Below are 20131 nucleotides of genomic sequence, written 5' to 3'. Positions count from 1 at the left end.
TGTTCAGTAAGAGAGCAATGATGAAAATAAGCATGACTCAAATATAATTATTCTAATACTACATATCCTAGTCTTTTGTTCTATCTCATTGACAGAGCACTTGAGAGTAATTTTAGATTTTTGTAAGTCACCAATCCATCATTATATATGGGCAAACACCTCTGCATAAAGAAAGACTGGGGTTTACTAAGAAAAATTTATTCATACTGATCGAATAGCAGAGCCATATGCAGAAGACACCTTTTAACTCTAACCACACAGCGTAAAGGTTTAGGAGACATTGGAGACTGAAATTATAATCACTGTTTTAAAATTCTCTAAATATCAGTACTTAAGAATGAGCTATAGGTAGGCTAAATGTGGCATTGTACTTTATGGCTTAAGAACAAACAGACAAGTGCTAAAATCAACAAGTAAAAACCATCTAAAGGCAGATAGAATTCCATATTTGAGTTGAGTCAAATAGCACCATAAAGCTTACTCCTCAATTTTATTTTTTTAATGTATAGCAATTATTAGTTTCTTAAATAGCAAAAAATCTTATTAAATCCATTTCCCTTGTGAATGAATAGTATTAATATCACAATGTATTGACATATCTCAAATGAAAGTCATTTGATCAATAAGCTCAATATTTAAAGAGTCAATATTATTTTAAAGATAAAATTAAAGTCATTATTGGGAAGATTTAAATAAATGTTTCTGAACAAACATTAATATCACAATATATTGACATATCTCAAGTGAAAGTCATTGGATCAATAAGCTCAGTATTCAAAGAGGAAATATTACTTTAAAGATAAAGTCATTGTGGGAAAGATTAAAAAAAAAAAAGAGTAAGAAGACACAAACACTTTTTCTTAAATATTATGCTTATTCTTTCTTCCCAATCTCACAGCTATACTCTTGCTGGTCCTGACACCATTGAATGCCTGGCCAACGGCAAGTGGAGTAGAAGTGACCAGCAGTGCCTAGCTGTCTCCTGTGATGAGCCACCCAACGTGGACCATGCCTCTCCAGAGACTGCCCATCGGCTCTTTGGAGACATTGCATTCTACTACTGCTCTGATGGTTACAGCCTAGCAGACAATTCCCAGCTTCTCTGCAATGCCCAGGGCAAGTGGGTGCCGCCAGAGGGTCAAGACATGCCCCGTTGTATAGCTCATTTCTGTGAAAAACCTCCATCGGTTTCCTATAGCATCTTGGAATCTGTGAGCAAAGCAAAATTTGCAGCTGGCTCAGTTGTGAGCTTTAAATGCTTGGAAGGCTTTGTACTGAACACCTCAGCAAAGATTGAATGTATGAGAGGTGGGCAGTGGAACCCTTCCCCCATGTCCATCCAGTGCATCCCTGTGCGGTGTGGAGAGCCACCAGGCATCATGAATGGCTATGCAAGTGGATCAAACTACAGTTTTGGAGCCATGGTGGCTTATAGCTGCAACAAGGGGTTCTACATCAAAGGGGAAAAGAAGAGCACCTGTGAAGCCACAGGGCAGTGGAGTAGTCCTATACCGACATGCCACCCGGTATCTTGCGGTGAACCACCTAAGATTGAGAATGGCTTTCTGGAGGTAAGAGACCAATAAGCAAATGGTTCATGGCTTTTGTCACTGGGCCCATCAATATATAAACAAAACAAATAATTGAGTCCAAACACTGCCAAGTTCACTAAGGCATGGAAACTGGAATTTACTATTATCACTAACAAAGAATCATGATAATCTTTTTAACATTTAACATCTCTCGATGAATTAATTCATCTGCCTAAGGTTGTGAATCACTTTCTGGAGGTAAGAGACTGATTAGCAAATAGTCTGCGGCTTTCATCACTTACAGGGCCAGCCCACTGTGATGAACCCACTATTCAGAAGCAGGGGCAATGAACACATTAATTATTGAAAAACAGAAATAGCTAAAATCTACAGGTAGTGAAGACTAGAAAAAATTAATAAAGATGATTATGAATCTTTAAAACTTTCTGCATTTTACTAGTGTATAGGCATTTCAAGTGCTTTGTGGCAACAGCTTAGCCCTAAATAGGAAGTTAGAATAAACCAATTTTAATATAATATTATTTTGTTTTATAGAGGTTTTTCAGGATGGATATATGCTTTATTTTATGGAAAGCAAGGTCTAAATGGAACCTAGATAAATATAATTTTAAATGTTTAGACAAAAGAGTAAACCAAATAATGTAGTTTTTACAATTCTGTTTTGGTAAACCTAAAGGTAATTTCACTGTGATGGACAAAAGAATTCAGTCCAACCCAAATATGTCCTGCTTTCACACTAATGTCTGTCTTCTCAATAAGCCTACCAAGAAAATAGGAATGAGAATCTATTCCCCCAAATCAAGGGCCATTTGAAACTGACCATATTCTAATTAAACAGTTTTTTAAAACCCACATATATATACATGGTACAACCTTTTCTCCGTTATATTCAAAATAGCAAAACAACAGTAAAAGCCTTTTATTTAAGGCTTTTGCTTACATTTAGTAGCTTTTCATTGGAAGAGGGTATAGAGTATAAGTAAAGAGGTGTTCATTTATAAATTTAACGAATATTTCTAGAGCTCCTACTTGGTACAGTTCTGAGAATCGGCGACTTAGCATTTAACAACACAGGATACATGTGTAATGGCATGGTGCTTACATGCATGGGAGACACACAAGCAATGCATAAACAAAATGAGTAACTTGGTTTATTTATGACCTGTTATATTACACGTGTTTGAATTTTGAGATCATGAATGTTAACTTTTTTTTAAAAGATAGAATGTTTATTTTCTATTGCATTACAGCAGCAATTTTTAAGAAAAGTGTTAAGAATATAAACAAAACTTTGATAGTATTCTTAAGACATACCCATCAAAACATTTTATTTGCCTATTTATGATCTAACAACATTAACAAATACATGTTCATTGTTTATGTGCTTCTTTACTAGCATTTCTTTGGGCAGAAAGTTTTTTTTTAAACTTACTGAGTAATTTATCATTTTTAGTATTGCCTCATCACTTCACCTATCAACATATAGATTACTGATCTTTCACTTGTTATGGGCTCAACACTGTAGTAAACATTTCTGCAGTGGGGATTACTTAATTTGATTTTCTTTTTTTTCTTTCTTCCCTTTAGACAGAGTCTCGCTCTGTCTCCCAGGCTGGAGTGCAGTGGCACGATCTCGGCTCACTGCAACCTCTGCCTCCTGGGTTCAAGCAATTCTCCTGCCTCAGCTTCCCAAATAGCTGGGATTACAGGCACACACCACCATTGCCTAGCTAATTTTTGTACAGGTTTCACCATGTTGGCCAGGCTGGTCTCGAACTCCTAATCTCAAGTTATCCTCCCACCTTGACCTCCCAAAGTGCTGGGATTGTAGGCATGAATTATCGTGCCCAGCCTCATTTGACTTTCTACTATCACTTTCGCTTATTTAAAAAAAAATAGAATGGACCTATTGGAAAAACTATAAATCATTTGCTTACATCCTAATTGATTCATTGTAACATAGACCTTTTAGTTTAGTTCTTTTTCACTATCCAAGGATTTAGTTAACGCCATCATCTGTTATACAAATCGCACTCACTTGCTTTCTTCCTATTACACAGAATACAACTGGCAGGATCTTTGAGAGTGAAGTGAGGTATCAGTGTAACCCGGGCTATAAGTCAATTGGAAGTCCTGTATTTGTCTGCCAAGCCAATCGCCACTGGCACAGCGAATCCCCTCTGATGTGCATTCCTCTCGACTGTGGAAAACCTCCCCCCATCCAGAATGGCTTCATGAAAGGAGAAATTTTTGAAGTAGGGTCCAAGGTTCAGTTTTTCTGTAATGAGGGTTATGAGCTTGTTGGGGACAGTTCTTGGACATGTCAGAAATCTGGCAAATGGGATAAGAAGCTAAACCCAAAGTGTGTGCCTGCCAAGTGCCCAGAGCCACCCCTCTTGGAAAACCAGCTAGTATTGAAGGAGTTGACCACTGAGGTAGGAGTCGTGACATTTTCCTGTAAAGAAGGGCATGTCCTGCAAGGTCCCTCTGTCCTGAAATGCTTGCCATCCCAGCAATGGAATGACTCTTTCCCTGTTTGTAAGATGGTTCTTTGCACCCCACCTCCCCTAATTTCCTTTGGTGTCCCTGTTCCTTCGTCTGCTCTTCATTTTGGAAGTACTGTCAAGTATTCTTGTGTAGGTGGGTTTTTCCTAAGAGGAAATTCTACCACCTTCTGCCAACCTGATGGCACCTGGAGCTCTCCACTGCCAGAATGTGTTCCAGTAGAATGTCCCCAACCTGAGGAAATCGCCAATGGAATCATTGATGTGCAAGGCCTTGCCTATCTCAGCACAGCTCTCTATACCTGCAAGCCAGGCTTTGAATTGGTGGGAAATACCACCACCCTTTGTGGAGAAAATGGTCACTGGCTTGGAGGAAAACCAACATGTAAACCCATTGAATGCCCGAAACCCAAGGAGATTTTGAATGGCAATTTCTCTTACACAAACCTACACTATGGACAGACCGTTACTTACTCTTGCAACCGAGGCTTTCAGCTCGAAGGTCCCAGTGCCTTGACCTGTTTAGAGACAGGTGATTGGGATGTAGATGCCCCGTCTTGCAATGCCATCCACTGTGATTCCCCACAACCCATTGAAAATGGTTTTGTAGAAGGTGCAGATTACAGCTATGGTGCCATGATCATCTACAGTTGCTTCCCTGGGTTTCAGGTGGCGGGTCATGCCATGCAGACCTGTGAAGAGTCAGGATGGTCAAGTTCCATCCCAACATGTGTGCCCATAGACTGTGGCCTCCCTCCTCATATAGATTTTGGAGACTGTACTAAAGTCAAAGATGACCAGGGATATTTTGAGCAAGAAGACGACATGATGGAAGTTCCATACCTGACTCCTCAACCTCCTTATCAATTGGGAGCAGTGGCTAAAACCTGGGAAAATACAAAGGAGTCTCCTGCTACACATTCATCAAACTTTCTGTATGGCACCATGGTTTCATACACCTGTAATCCAGGATATGAACTTCTGGGGAACCCCGTGCTGATCTGCCAGGAAGATGGAACTTGGAATGGCAGTGCACCTTCCTGCATTTCAATTGACTGTGACTTGCCTATTGCTCCTGAAAATGGCTTTTTGCGTTTTACAGAGAGTAGCATGGGAAGTGCTGTGCAGTATAGCTGTAAACCTGGACACATTCTAGTGGGCTCCGACTTAAGGCTTTGTCTACAGAACAGAGAGTGGAGTGGTGCTTCCCCACGCTGTGAAGCCATTTCATGCAAAAAGCCAAATCCAATCATGAATGGATCCATCAAAGGAAGCAATTATACATACCTGAGCATGTTGTACTATGAGTGTGACCCCGGCTATGTGCTGAATGGCACCGAGAGGAGAATATGCCAGGATGACAAAAACTGGGATGAAGATGAGCCCATTTGCATTCCCGTGGACTGTGGTTCACCCCCAGTCTTAGCCAATGGCCAGGTAAGAGGAGACGAGTACACATTCCAAAAAGAGATTGAATACACTTGCAATGAAGGGTTCTTGCTTGAGGGAGCCAGGAGTCAGGTTTGTCTTGCCAATGGAAGTTGGAGTGGAGCCACTCCTGACTGTGTACCTGTCAGATGTGCCACCCCACCACAACTGGCCAATGGGGTGATGGAAGGCCTGGACTATGGCTTCATGAAGGAAGTGGCATTCCACTGTCATGAGGGCTACATGTTGCACGGTGCTTCAAAACTCACCTGTCAGTCAGATGGCAACTGGGATGCAGAGGTTCCTCTCTGTAAACCAGTCAACTGTGGACCTCCTGAAGATCTTGCCCATGGCTTCCCAAATGGTTTTTCCTTTATTCATGGGGGCCATATACAGTATCAGTGCTTTCCTGGTTATAAGCTTCATGGAAATTCGTCAAGAAGGTGCCTTTCCAATGGCTCCTGGAGTGGCAGCTCACCTTCCTGCCTGCCTTGCAGGTGTTCCACACCAGTAATTGAATATGGAACTGTCAATGGGACAGATTTTGACTGTGGAAAGGCAGCCCGGATTCAGTGCTTCAAAGGCTTCAAGCTCCTAGGACTTTCTGAAATCACCTGTGAAGCCAATGGCCAGTGGAGCTCTGGGTTCCCCCACTGTGAACACACTTATTGTGGTTCTCTTCCACTGATACCAAATGCGTTCATCAGTGAGAGCAGTTCTTGGAAGGAAAATGTGATAACTTACAGCTGCAGGTCTGGATATGTCATACAAGGCAGTTCAGATCTGATTTGCACAGAGAAAGGGGTATGGAGCCAGCCTTATCCAGTCTGTGAGCCCTTGTCCTGTGGGCCCCCACCGTCTGTCGCCAACGCAGTAGCAACTGGAGAGGCACACACCTATGAAAGTAAAGTGAAACTCAGGTAAGACCATGGCTCTAGAGTCTCTAAGGGGTGCAGGCAGGAGGATTATAAAATGAAATGTGATAGATCAAAAATTTTGCTGATTGGGAAGAAAACATCATCTCTGAACTGCTCTCCAAACACTGGTGCTTTTAACACTTGGCTTTATTCTACCTACAATTATGTAGAAATCCACTGAGTATAAAAATAAATTGATACTTTTTTCAGACATGTTTGTAATGTAATTATCATGACTATCATATTCTGTTGAGCTTCATGAAACAGCAAGATCCTCTAGCTAGCTTGAAAAGCTCTGGCATCATGAAGCTGTTTTTTAAACATCATGATAGTAAATTTTCTGATCATAACTTTGTGGTTATATTTATACATGCAAATATTGGGGACCTAAGGCAAAAAACTGAATAATTCAGGCCATGATCATGCCAAATAATCAGGATTAAAAGAAATATGTAAAGGACCTAGAACAGCACTTGGCACAAAGTAGGTATTAATAATACATATTAATTATACTGTATTCCTACTCATATCTGAGTCCATTTTGGACTTTGTCTAGAATTTCCTGAACTATTAGCTGTTTGTGGAATAAAAATGAATTCAATAATCATATTGTCCACAATAAGGTAAATAAAGTACCTTTAGTCTTGCCTAACCTTTCATATGGATACTGAGAACTGATCTGGTTATTACTGGTTTTTTGGTTTTTGAGACAAAGTCTCGCTCTGTCACCCAGGCTGGAGTGTACTGGCATGTTCTTGGCTCACTGCAGCCTCAACCTCCTTGGTTCAAGCAATCCTCCCACCTCTGCCTCCCAAGTAGCTGAGACTACAGGCATGTGCCACCATGCCCAGCTAATTTTATTTTTTATAGAGATGAAGTCTCACTATGTTGCCCAGCCTAGTCTCAAGCTCCTGGACTCAAGTGATCCTCCTGCCTCAGCCTCCCAAAGTGCAGGGATTACAGGCATGAGCCACCACACCCAGCTTAACTGGTTGTTATTGTTATATTGGTGTTTTTGCATGGCAATGCCATCCACCTGACAGTACAATCAATTTTGGTATGTTGCACAAAATGTCTACTGAGCCTTGTAACAGCTTCCTAAGTCCAAGAATAGGTCAGAAACTATATTGTACTTCCTTTAAGGCACTCATTTTTGTATTTCCATTGCAGATGTCTGGAAGGTTATACGATGGATACAGACATAGATACATTCACCTGTCAGAAAGATGGTCGCTGGTTCCCTGACAGAATCTCCTGCAGTCCTAAAAAATGTCCTCTGCCGGAAAACATCACACATATACTTGTTCATGGGGACGATTTCAGTGTGAATAGGCAAGTTTCTGTGTCATGTGCAGAAGGGTATACCTTTGAGGGAGTTAACATATCAGTATGTCAGGTAAGATTCTGTCTTAATTAGAATGTGTAACACCTGTATATACATATATTGCCAAGTGAACAGCATCTATAATAGTAATCCCAAAAAGAAAAGAAGTCTCAAGTTTTCACTCATGTCAAAGGATTTGAGAAATTTCTTGGTAGAAATATAATCATATGTATGTTTTTTCTGCAATATTCCCACTTTAAGAAAGTGCCATGGTTAGGTAAAATATTAAGATTTCTATAACAATATATTTATAACAAATTAATCATAAATCTTATTATTAAAAGAGGGCCTTTGTGTAGAAATCAGCCATGGACTATGCCCCATATGTTTCCAGTTTTAGTGGAAAGACGAAAGTTTGCAGAAGCAGATAGATAATTGGTGTCAAATCTTCTCTCTGCTATTTGCTACTTGTAAGTCGTAATTTTAAGAAAGTTGCTTAAAATTTCTGAGCTTTGTTTCCTTATTTGTAAAAAAAAAAGTGTATTATTACATGTATCTTGTATTGTTCATGAGAAATGAGGTAAATAATGGAGGAAAGTTCCTGCTTCTACAACCTTGGTCTTTCCACTAAAACTGGAAACATATTGGACATAACCCATGCTGATTTCTATGATTTCTATGCATAGACATTCTTTTGCACATAATATTTATGATCAATTTGTCATGAATATCTTATTGTAGATATTTTAACATTTTACCTAATTTTGGCACTTTTAGTTTAGAAATGGGAATTGGGCCAGGCACCGTGGCTCACGCCTGTAATCCCAGCACTTTGGGCGGCCAAGGCGGGTGGATCACGAGGTCGAGAGATGGAGACCATCCTGGCCAACATGGTGAAACCCTGTCTCTACTAAAAATACAAAAATTAGCCAGGCATGGTGGTGCGTGCCTGTAGTCCCAGCCACTTGGGAGGCTGAAGCAGGAGAATTGCTTGAACCCAGGATGCAGAGGTTGCAGTGAACTGAGATTGCACCACTGCATTTCAGCCTGGTGACAGAGCGAGACTCCGTCTAAAAAAAAAAAAAAAAAAAAAAAAAAAATTGGGAGTTGGGGGTATCAGCACCATAGATAGCAGATTTCCCTAGCACATCCCCTTCTCCTAACTTCCATAAGATATACCATGGGAAGAAAATTAAAATGTGTCATTGATGCATTCTTGCTGGGAGTCAGTGTTGGGGGATTAAAAGCAGAGAAATGTGGCATAGTATAGCAAACTTTCACTTCAAGCATACTTTTTTGTTTAAATTCCATCTCAAATATTTATAGGTTCTATGACCTTATATTCCTTCAGCTTATTTTTTTATTTGTGAATCTGTGATAACTGAAAGGATTAAATTACTTAATGTATATAAAATGGCTAGTACTTGCCTGACATATAGCAGGGACTCAAGAACGATTCCCTTCTCCCAGTTTTCCATTTATAAATCATGCACACTCAATGATTGGTCAATGTCAAACCTAAAAGCAGAAGCATTCGGGGGAACAAGTTAAAATAACTGCCAAAGTTACCATGCCCTCAATATTTGTGTGGTTCCAGATGGTCCTTTTAGATATAGAGCTGAAGAAGTTTTAGAGGAAACTTTGTCTAAGACTCTGAGCTGTCTGATGCAGAGTTCTGCCATAATTAAGGGAATCAAATTGTTGTTCTCCAGGCTGGGTGTGTAGACAACTGGGTCCCCTTGTAAGCCCTGGAGGACTCTGATACTGGCTTAAAAAGATACTAAGCTCTTTTTTTTTTCAGTCAATAATTTATTTTTGACAACCTTCATTAGTTTCTTTTCACATAGTATGACCCCTCTCTTTTGCTCAACTGGGTTTTGGTTTAAATTTTTGGTCTGAAAAGTAGAATAGACACTATTGAAATGTTAAAAAGCATAAATTGTGTAAAACTATGTTCAGCGCCTAGGAGTATTTTATTGTAATGTGACAAAATGATTCTGTAGTTCATAATATAAATAAATGGATAAGGAGATCAATATAAATTTTGAAAAATGAATACTGAAGGAGGGCCGGTCTCTCCAGAAACTAAAACATATCACAGAATTATGAAACTCTTAGTGTAGTATTCATATAAAATTACATAGGAGTAAAAATAAACGGAACAAAAGTAATGAGTCAGAAGCTGATTCTGATAAAGGAGTCATCACAAGTCTCTGGAGAAAAAAAAATCATTAATAAATGATTAAAAATAACCAAAACAAATTTCAGATAGAGTAAAACAATAATATGTCGCTTTTAACAGTTACTGGTGTTATAATACTTAGATGTCTGCAAAATAAAAAATTATTAAGGCATTACTTACAGTATTGAAAAATTAAATGCAACATATATACTAGGAAAATGGTTAATCATGATGCATGCATATATACAAAATTACTTTTGGTTTATATGTAGAATGAGGGCTTAGTCTCAAATCCTATTTAAAACTGTTATCCAGTTCATATATATTTCCTCAAAGAAAACAGAAAAATATTAGCAATAGAATAACAATCTTCAAGAGATATATCTGTGTGTGCCTCACCTTACCCAACTAACAGGCTGAAAAATGTTAACTCTCATATATATATGTTAACATTTTTAAGATTAACCATTTTCCTGGTATATATGTTGCGTTTAATTTTTCCATACTGTAAGGAGTGCCTTAATTTTTTTTTTGCAGAAATCTTTCTTGGTATTATAACACTAATATCTGTTAAAAGCTACATATTATTGTTTTCTTTTGCTGTATCTGGAATTTATTTTGGTTATTTTTAATCATTAAGGATTTCTTTACATAGATATAAAATTTTATAGATATATTTAAATTTTTTTCTACATGACCCCTTCAAAAATATGTGATAAAATGTTTTCAGGTATTCTCATTGGAATGGAGAAAAGGAAGCTGATTTTCTTAAACTTTGAGTAGTATGCCTAAAATTTGCTGTTTCTCATAAACTTTATTATAAAATATAGAATTATGTGAAATGTAAGAGTGCATTCGTATAAGTCATAGAATATTTGTATTAACCTCCAGTTCTCATGCATTATAATGAATATATATTTCTTGTTCGTAATTTTTGAATAGATTATATTAGGAAGAAAATGCTTGTTTTATGGGCTTAAGAAGTGTCTAAAATTGTCTATGGGTGACTATTAAGGCCATCTAATAATTGAAGTGTGTTTTTTAAGTCCACAGATAATAAGTAGCAAAAGTAGGACCAAACTCTAGGTGCTTTTGACTCATTTTGGAGATTATTCTACAAATAATCAATATTTGCAATTTTATTCATTCATATGTATTAACTTCTAAACATAACTTACATTTTGTTATTTGTTACTTAGCTTGATGGAACCTGGGAGCCACCATTTTCTGATGAATCTTGCAGTCCAGTTTCTTGTGGGAAACCTGAAAGTCCAGAACATGGATTTGTGATTGGCAGTAAATACACCTTTGAAAGCACAATTATTTATCAGTGTGAGCCTGGCTATGAACTAGAGGTAAGTGAACAAATTGTTTAACTAGAATTAATTTGTTTTTTCAATATGCTTGGGGATACTTTCAGTATTAGCACAAATTTGTTTTACCGACTTTGGTCTCAAAAGATTCTATTATACTTTGTTCCCTTATACTTTAACATTTTCCAATAAATATTTAAGGCAACTTAGAGTTTTAAAAAGCAAAATAAGCCCGGCCACAGTGGCTCACGCCTGTATTCCCAGCACTTCAGGAGGCCGAGGTGGGTGGATCACTTGAGGTCAGAAGTTCAAGACCAGTCTGGCCAAGATGTTGAAACCCTGTCTCTACTAAAAATACAAAACTTAGCTGGGCATGGTGGCAGGCGCCTGTAATTCCAGCTACTTGGGAGACTGAGGCAGGAGAATCACTTGAACCCAGAGGTGTAGGTTGCAGTAAGCTGAGATCGCGCCGCTACACTCCAGCCTGGGCGGCAAGAGTGAGACCATCTCAAAGAGAAGAAAAGCAAAATAAGTCTCAAATAAAAAACATGAAAGCCATGATAAGAAAGAAAAAAAGTAAGTTTGCAAACCACAAGACAGATACTGTGACTTCAACTGACCATTTAAACCTTTGTTTCAGCTTGCTGGTAATCATATTACCAGCGGTCACCATGGAGAGGTAACCACAAGGATTTAGGTATGCAAAGCCAGGATTTCCTCAAACAGTGGGCTCATATACCTTGGCATTGAGATGCCAAGTTCCCATATGCAAATCTGGCTTGAAAAAACCTCAGAGCAGTTTTGACTGATACCAGCTTCATTCTTGAGACAACTCTTGCTTTGTAATATTAAAATCCCTCTGCAAAACCTAGGTCTCTGTTTACTTTAGTGGGAGAGCTAGGTAATCAATCAGTTTTGCTGAAAGCATTACCATATCACTAAACTTGAAACTTAAGAGGCCTATTTTACATTATAGAATGTTGTCATTTAGTTTTTCAGGAAACTCTTCTTTTTTATTTTTATTGTTATAACGGTATTTAAAGGTAGGTTTTGGCTGGGTGTCGTGGCTCACGCCTATAATCCCAGCACTTTGGGAAGCCAAGGAGGGTGGATCACTTGAGCTCAGGAGTTCAAGACCAGCCTGGGCAACACAGTAAGACCCAGTCTCTACAAAAAATACAGAAAATAGCCAGGCGCGATGGCGTGTGACTATAGTCCCAGCTACTCAGGAGGCTGAGGGAGGAGGATCACTTAAGCCCAGGAGGCAGAGGTTGCAGTGAGCCAAGATTGCAACATTGCACTCCAGCATGGGTAACAGGAGTGAAACCCTGTCTCAAAAAAAAAAAAAGGTATTCATCGCCAGTTTTCTGTTACATGTTTTGCATGTCCTATCATTTTCTGACCATGCAGTACAAGAATTATCATAAAATAGGTATATGCAATCTGGGACCAGGCTTGTATGTATCTTCTTTCCTCTAAAGATGATAATGTAATGGTGATTACATTTGGAGTGTTTTCCTGTTTTTGAAACCTCATTTTTCATGCAAGAATATTAATCTTGCAATTTACTAAGAAGAAAAGTAATATAAAATTATGAACAAATATACAGCAAACTCATTAAATTTGAAGCAGATAACTTAAAAATTTGTGGAAACATATGTTAACTAAAAAATTGAGAAAGGTGCAATAGTGATTGTTCTCACTCCAAGCTATCATACATGTTAGAATTCTCACTCCAAGCTATTAGACATGTTAGAATCACTTGAGAAACTTTTTTAAAATCTTGATGTTCAGTTACTTGGAGAAACTACCAATTCCAGGTCTGGGGCAAGAAATGTAAAAGATTACCTGGAAACTCTTGTCACATAAAATAGCAGGGACCCTATCAAAGACTACATGTCCAAAGGATTCAGAAGACACTGGACAAGGCTCCCACAGGTCAAGATGAGACCATTTTAGCATTAATAAGGGTAATAACTTCAATTGACTGAAACACATCAAATAGGTCATAAATGACACTAGGCTTATACTGATACTTTAAAAAATTAGTTAGAAACTCTTAAAGGATGCTTATGAACAAACTCATTATTTTAAAAACAGACAACTCAAGAGGAAAAATTGTCTTTCCAATGCTACCTGTTTGACTAGATAACCAAATAGTGGATGAGGGGAAGTTCCATTTCATAATGATAAAATAGAATTTAAATAGCAGAACTTGCAACTTCTAAGAATTAATAGATTTAGGTTATGATCAACCATGGCTGAAGACACAAAAAATGGATCCAGACATTATGAGTCTCTGGATGGGTGAACAATCCCATCTATGAAAACATTTTGTGCTCTCCCACCTCCACCACACACACACACACAAAAATTGAATTTGGAACTTATCAAGCCTCTAAATCCAACAAACAGTGTCAGAGACACCGCAGTGAAGCAACTGGCAAAATTCTGTGGGAACAGATAGAGGACCAATGACCCAGTTTTTCAGTGTCCAAGACAAATAAATTGACAGGGCAGAGGGAGTAAATAGAGAAGGAACCTAAGTTTAGAGAGACTTAGATATTGCATTAGTCACGATTCTCCAAAGAAAGAGAACCAATACGAGAGAGAGAGGAGAGAGAGATATTATGAGGAACTGGCTCACACGTTAATGGAGGCTGAATCCCAGGATCTTCCATCTGCAAACTGGAGACCCTGAGAAGCTGGTGGTGTAATTCAGTTTAAGTCCAAAGGTCTGAGAACTAGATGAGGTGATGATGTAAACCCCAGTCTGAAGATAGAGGAGGAGATTGAGTCCCAACTCAAGTAGTGAGGAAGAAAAAAAGGGCCATTTCCTCCTTCTTCCATGATTTGTTTTATTTGGTCCCTCAGTGTTTTGGAAGATGTACCCCCCTGCCCCCTACACTGGGGAGGGCAATCTACTTTACATGGTCTACTAGTTTAAATGCTAATTTCATCTAGCAACATCCTCACAGACACCTCCAGAAGCAGTGTTTAAGCTGGGCACCTCCTGGCCCACTCAAGTTGCTGCACGTCAGTATTTGTAAAGAGTTTCTCAGGTGATTCTAACATGGAGCTCAGAGTGAGAGCAATGACTATTACCACTCTCTCCATTTTGTAGTTAATACCAGGATGTTTCCAAAAGTTTAAAGGTGAATTATCTATTAATACTTCTTCAAATGTAATGACCCATCAAGGCCGGGCATGGTGGCTCATGCCTATAAACTCAGCACTTTGGGAGGGTGAGGCAGGTAGGTCACCGGAGGTCACAAGTTTGAGACCAGCCTGTCCAACGTAGTGAAACCCCATCTCTACTAAAAAATACAAAAATTAGCTGGGTGTGGTGGCGGGCGCCTGTAGTCTCAGAGGCAAGAGAATCGCTTGAACACGGGAGGTGGAGGTTGCAGTGAGCCAAGATCACACCACTGCACTCCAGCCTGGGCAACAGAGCGAAACTCTGTCTCAAAAAAAAAAAAAAAAAAAAATGTAATGATCCATCAGTTTGCTGTACATTTGTTCATAAAATTAATCATCACAGAAACATAAACTAGTCTCAGTGTGTGGCTCTTATTTGGTACTAATTCAACAGAACTATTTAAAGAATAAATTATGAAATATATGCAACAATTGGAAATTTGAAAACTGGACATTTTATTAATATTAAGGAATTGTTACCCTTTTAAGGTGTGATGTTACTGTGATTATAATTTTTAAGAGTTCTTTTAGACATTCATACTGAAATAATTATTGTTAAATGATTTGAAGTCTGGAATTTGCTTCAAAATAATGTGAGTTCATGGAAGGGGTGGGGCTTACATGAAACAAGGTTGGCCTTGAGTCAATTGGGTAAACTGGGTGGTCTGCATGAGAGTTTCTTATACTGTTCTTTCTACTGTTGGTATTTCTCATATGTTTGAATTTTTCCATCAGACATCATTTTTTAAAATGCGAATACCTGTTCTCACGTCAGACTAATTAATTCAATATCTCTGTGGGTTGAGTCTGGGGCAGCGGTAACTTTTTCAGAGTTCCCTTGGTAATTCCTGCGTGCAACCAGGACTGAGAATCACTGATAAATTGCTGCTCTTATAATTAGTGTAGTTCATTACCATCTGCTTGAGAATCACCTGAGAAGTTGTAAAAAGAAAAAGAGTATATGTTGCTAGGCCAAGATCATCTGAACCAAATAGTTTCTGGGGGATTGCATTTTTAGAATATATGCTTAATATTATTTCTGATTGTCAAATCATAATTGTATACATTTTTGAAATACACAATTACCAAGATATATATGGAGTCAACCTAAGTGTTGGGTGTCATCGATGGACGAATGGATAAAGAAAATTTGAGATATATATGTATCTACTTATGTGTATATATCGCATCTGTTTTTATGGCTAAATAGTACTCTATTGTGTATGTATGTGTACATACATATATTATGATGCACTATGATTCATATATTTCTAAGAATGCATACACATATATGTATACATACATACATAATAGAATACTATTTGACCATTTCTAATGCATTCTTTGTCAGTCTTAGCTACAGATTATAATTAGTTGCCATTTAAAATAAAAGGTGAAGCAAAGTCTGTACTTTAATTATACCGGTCTGCCAGGGTATGAATTTTGAAGCAATTTGATAAAAACATTTTTGAAAGTCTAAACGTACTCCCTTAAACTCTATTTATTTAATGTGTTTATTTAGCGTTCCAGTGCTGAGCTATTCGAGGCCGTAGCTAAGATTACTTTGCATTTCCTTATTTTTTTTCTATTATAGAGTTATGATCTTGTTGATGACCTTTCTCCATTGTTTCACAGGGGAACAGGGAACGTGTCTGCCAGGAGAACAGACAGTGGAGTGGAGGGGTGGCAATATGCAAAGGTGAGTTGAATGACACTTAGCAGCCCCCAAAATGACACCGAGGACACAAAATAACAGTGTGGCTACATTTTCTTTATAGGTTAGGTTTGTAATTTTAAAAAAATGTAAGCCAACTAACTGTATGAGAACCTTTTAATGGGCTTTTTCTCAAGGGCAGTAAACCAGTAAAAGGGTCAAAAACTGTAGTATGGATTAACAATTAACTGCAATAGGACACAAGATTACTGACTGCAATGGCAAACATTTTCTTTAAAAATTAGTTAACTATTGAGTTTATTAGCATTTTGTGGGGGGTTTTCTCAAATAATTATGAATTAGAAGGCTTAGAGCTGTTGTTTTGTTGGTGACAATACTAGCCAATGCTTTTAACGTGCTGTTGGTCCATCTGTCAAATAAATTAATATTAATATTTTGCATAGAATTTTACATTAACTCATTTTATGAGAACAACCAAGTTTATTTGGCAAAATGTGGGTTAATACACATAACTTTATCCCCGGTATTCCCTTCTCTGCCAAAGGACAATGTATGTATGTACTTATTTTATTTTTATTTTTAAATAGAGTCTCACTCTGTAACCCGGGGTGGAGTGCAGTAGTGCAACCTCGGCTCACTGCAACCTCTACTTCCCGGGCTCAAGCGACTCTCATGCCTCAGCCTCCTGAGTAGGTGGGGCTACAGGCATGAGCCACCATGCCCGGCACAGCATCAATAGCATTTTAAAGCTCCCTAGGTGGTTTCAAAGTGCAGCCAATGTTAAGATCCGTGATCCCAGTGTACTCAACTTTGGACTGAAAGAAGTCCATTAGCATCTAGTCCAGGGACTTAAAACTCTGAGTTCACATTTGCAATGTTTGGGGAATTTTTAATATAATACTGAAAGGTAGCCCTCAATATAAAGATTTGGACTCATTTGGTCTGTGATAGGCCATAAATGCTTCCCAGGTTCTCTAAAGTACAGTCAAACTTGATAACCACTAGTCTAGAACCAACTTCTCTGCCTTCACAAAAATTATAAAATTAAGACTCAAGCCCATTTTTTGAGATCTTGAAAGGGTGATCCTATTTTCCTCATAGCATCCCTGCTAATAACATTTCTCACAGTAATGCAAAATCATTCCTTATAACTTTACTGTAATACCCACCAGTTTATGAAGTTGGCATATTCCTTAAAAGTCATATAAAATGTCATTTATTCTAATTCCCCCCAAGCTCATGGGTCCCTGTTCTTTATGCTTTCCTATTATCTTTTACCTGCTGATAATTTTATATTTTATCTCTTCTTACAAGCAGTGTCTGACCTTGACCAAATTATTTAACTTCTCTAAGCCTCACTTTTTGGCAAATGTTACGAGATAATCTCAGAGTTGCTATAAGTAAGGTTGCCAGATTTAGAAGAAACAAAAATACAGGACATGCAGTTATATTTAAATTCCAGATGAAAAATAAATGTAAATTTATAAATATGCAATATTTGAGACATGCTTATACTAAAAATGTATTTGTTATTTATCTGATATTGAAATTTAACAGGGCATCCTGTATTTTATTTGGGCTTACAACTTAAGGGTTGTAAGAAATAAATTTTGTATTGTTTGAAAAGTTCTTGACCATTGTTAGCAACTTACAATGAGATTGTTTTATTTTACCCACCTGCTCATCCACACCCCTGTCCCCAGCATTATTAATAATACATAGACAGCTGGAGTCAACAGGACTAAATCCCAATCTTTAACTGCATACGTGTATTAATCCAATACTTAGGTATGCTATATTTTTCTCCTTCAGTGAATATCACTGTGCTTCACACATGAATAGGCCATAGTATTTTATATATTCCATGAAGTATATTTGGCAATCGTAGGAAAAGAAGGAAAGAGGAATTGGGGAAGCAATTAATATGAGGCTTTTATTCTTGTTTTTAGAGACCAGGTGTGAAACTCCACTTGAATTTCTCAATGGGAAAGCTGACATTGAAAACACGACGACTGGACCGAACGTGGTATATTCCTGCAACAGAGGCTACAGTCTTGAAGGGCTATCTGAGGCACACTGCACAGAAAATGGAACCTGGAGCCACCCAGTCCCTCTCTGCAAACGTGTGTGTTGACTTTAGGAGAGATTTTAGTCAGATTCAGCTTCACGATTAGCTTCCCACATATCCAAAACACAGAGGAAACTCCACTTATAAGGGATATGGGCCCAGAGAAAGCAATTCTGAATTCTCTGGGATATTTTAAAAATCTATTTGTGTTATCTAAGTCCTGTCTGAGAATCAGCTTTTGTCAGATTCCTTGATTACTAAGAGAAAATGCAACTTAATGAAAAAATTTTGACATACATGCATCATGAATTCTATTGGGGATAGGAAAGAAAGAAAATACATTTAATATGTGATGTTAATATAATGAAGCATATATCAATATGATAAGATAATGAGTTATAACCATTCAAATGAAAACAATATTCACAAGCAAGGTGTAAGTTGAGATTGCTCTTGTTACTGTTTGAAGTACCTTCATAATGCAGTAACAGCAGAAGTGTACCTCACTCAAATACTTCGTGCCCATTTAAAAATCAGAAAAACTGAAATTGCTTGAAATATGTGTTGATATGTGTGTCACACACTTGCACTAAGCACGCATAATGCCATCATCATTTCCTGTGTTTCCCTCGGGCCTATAAAAAGAGATCCATCTTTATCAATAAGGCATGCAGACTCCACTAGTTCTAAAGACATATACAGCTCACATAGAAATGTCTGATGGTTTCTAAAGAAAGTAAAGTGACAATGAGAAGTATTTGATATTCTTCAAATAATAAGGGAATATATGATATACCCCTTGATTTCTAGTATGCCTTTTATTTTCACAATGCTGATCAAAAAATCAGTCATTTAAATAATGTTGTGGCCCATAATTTCAGGCATAATTTGTCATCTCCAACTTTTAGGACTTTGCATTAGTGGTTGAATAACTTCATGTTTTCTGATCTTACCTGGCTTTATCTTTACACATAATTTCATGAGGACACAAAACAAGGCTGTGTCTAATGTTTGAAGTTCTATTATTATTGAGAACCTATCTCCTATAGGACTACTATTCTGCCTTCAAAGAAATACATTAGGAAAAGAGGGAAAATATCAGTAAGCATTTTCTTTTCTTTTTGACAGCAAATCCATGCCCTGTTCCTTTTGTGATTCCTGAGAATGCTCTGCTGTCTGAAAAGGAGTTTTATGTTGATCAGAATGTGTCCATCAAATGTAGGGAAGGCTTTCTGCTGCAGGGTCAAGGCATCATTACCTGCAACCCTGACGAGACGTGGACACAGACAAGCGCCAAATGTGAAAGTAAGTCAGCAGGTGGAGGCCAGTTCATGCCGCTAGTGTGAAATGTTTTCCCATCCTTGTGACGTTGTTTTCAATCAAGTCACTTAGTTGTAGATATTTAGATCTCTGTGCTATCACAATTATCATGTTCCTCATTAATGTTTGCAAATTTTTTTTAATCTTTGAATTTCAAACATTTAAAAAAAAAAAAGCTTTCCAGAACTAAACTAAAACCCACCTGACTAGGATTCACTGAACAGATTTTCAAAATGTGTTCCCTTAAGAATGAGCAAGATATTAAATTCAAAATACATCTTTTTCTCCACACTGTCAGAGTCCCCAACCTATCGTTTAACATACTACGAATGTTTTGCAATAGAAAAATTATTCCACAGTGGTTCTCAAACTTGAGCCTGCATCAGAACCACCTAGAGAACCTGTTAAAACACAGTTCTAGATGTTGCTGGTGAGGATGCTGCTGACCCAGGAAACATAATCTGAGAACCACTAGCACTATGGGTTAGCACTTTGTTGCTGCATTTATGCAATCCAGAGGCATCTTAACGCAAGGTTTTTTAACACACACTTTCTAACTCCATTTAAAACATCTCCCTGCCAGCTGGGCATGGTGGTTCACACCTGTAATACCAGCACTGTGGGAGGCTGAGGTGGGCAGATCATCTGA

At 37.9% G+C, this 20131-nt stretch overlaps 1 protein-coding gene across 2 annotated transcripts in view; it reads left to right on the top strand.

Moving 5' to 3' along the window:
* SVEP1 (sushi, von Willebrand factor type A, EGF and pentraxin domain containing 1) overlaps positions 1-20131 on the top strand; it is a 225022-nt gene that overhangs the window by 179243 nt on the left and 25648 nt on the right. For both annotated transcript variants that reach the window (XM_031654388.1, XM_031654387.1), the window contains exons 37-43: positions 899-1571; positions 3614-6405; positions 7573-7798; positions 11108-11263; positions 16055-16118; positions 18044-18217; positions 19291-19467. In XM_031654388.1, the coding sequence (XP_031510248.1) occupies positions 899-1571; positions 3614-6405; positions 7573-7798; positions 11108-11263; positions 16055-16118; positions 18044-18217; positions 19291-19467 (4262 nt within the window). The remainder of the gene's footprint in view (positions 1-898; positions 1572-3613; positions 6406-7572; positions 7799-11107; positions 11264-16054; positions 16119-18043; positions 18218-19290; positions 19468-20131) is intronic.

Source organism: Papio anubis, chromosome 13 (genome assembly GCF_008728515.1).
Source record: "Papio anubis isolate 15944 chromosome 13, Panubis1.0, whole genome shotgun sequence".
Lineage (NCBI taxonomy): Eukaryota > Metazoa > Chordata > Mammalia > Primates > Cercopithecidae > Papio > Papio anubis.
The sequence above is the reverse complement of the archived record's forward strand: the minus strand, read 5'-3'. Positions and strand labels throughout refer to the sequence as shown.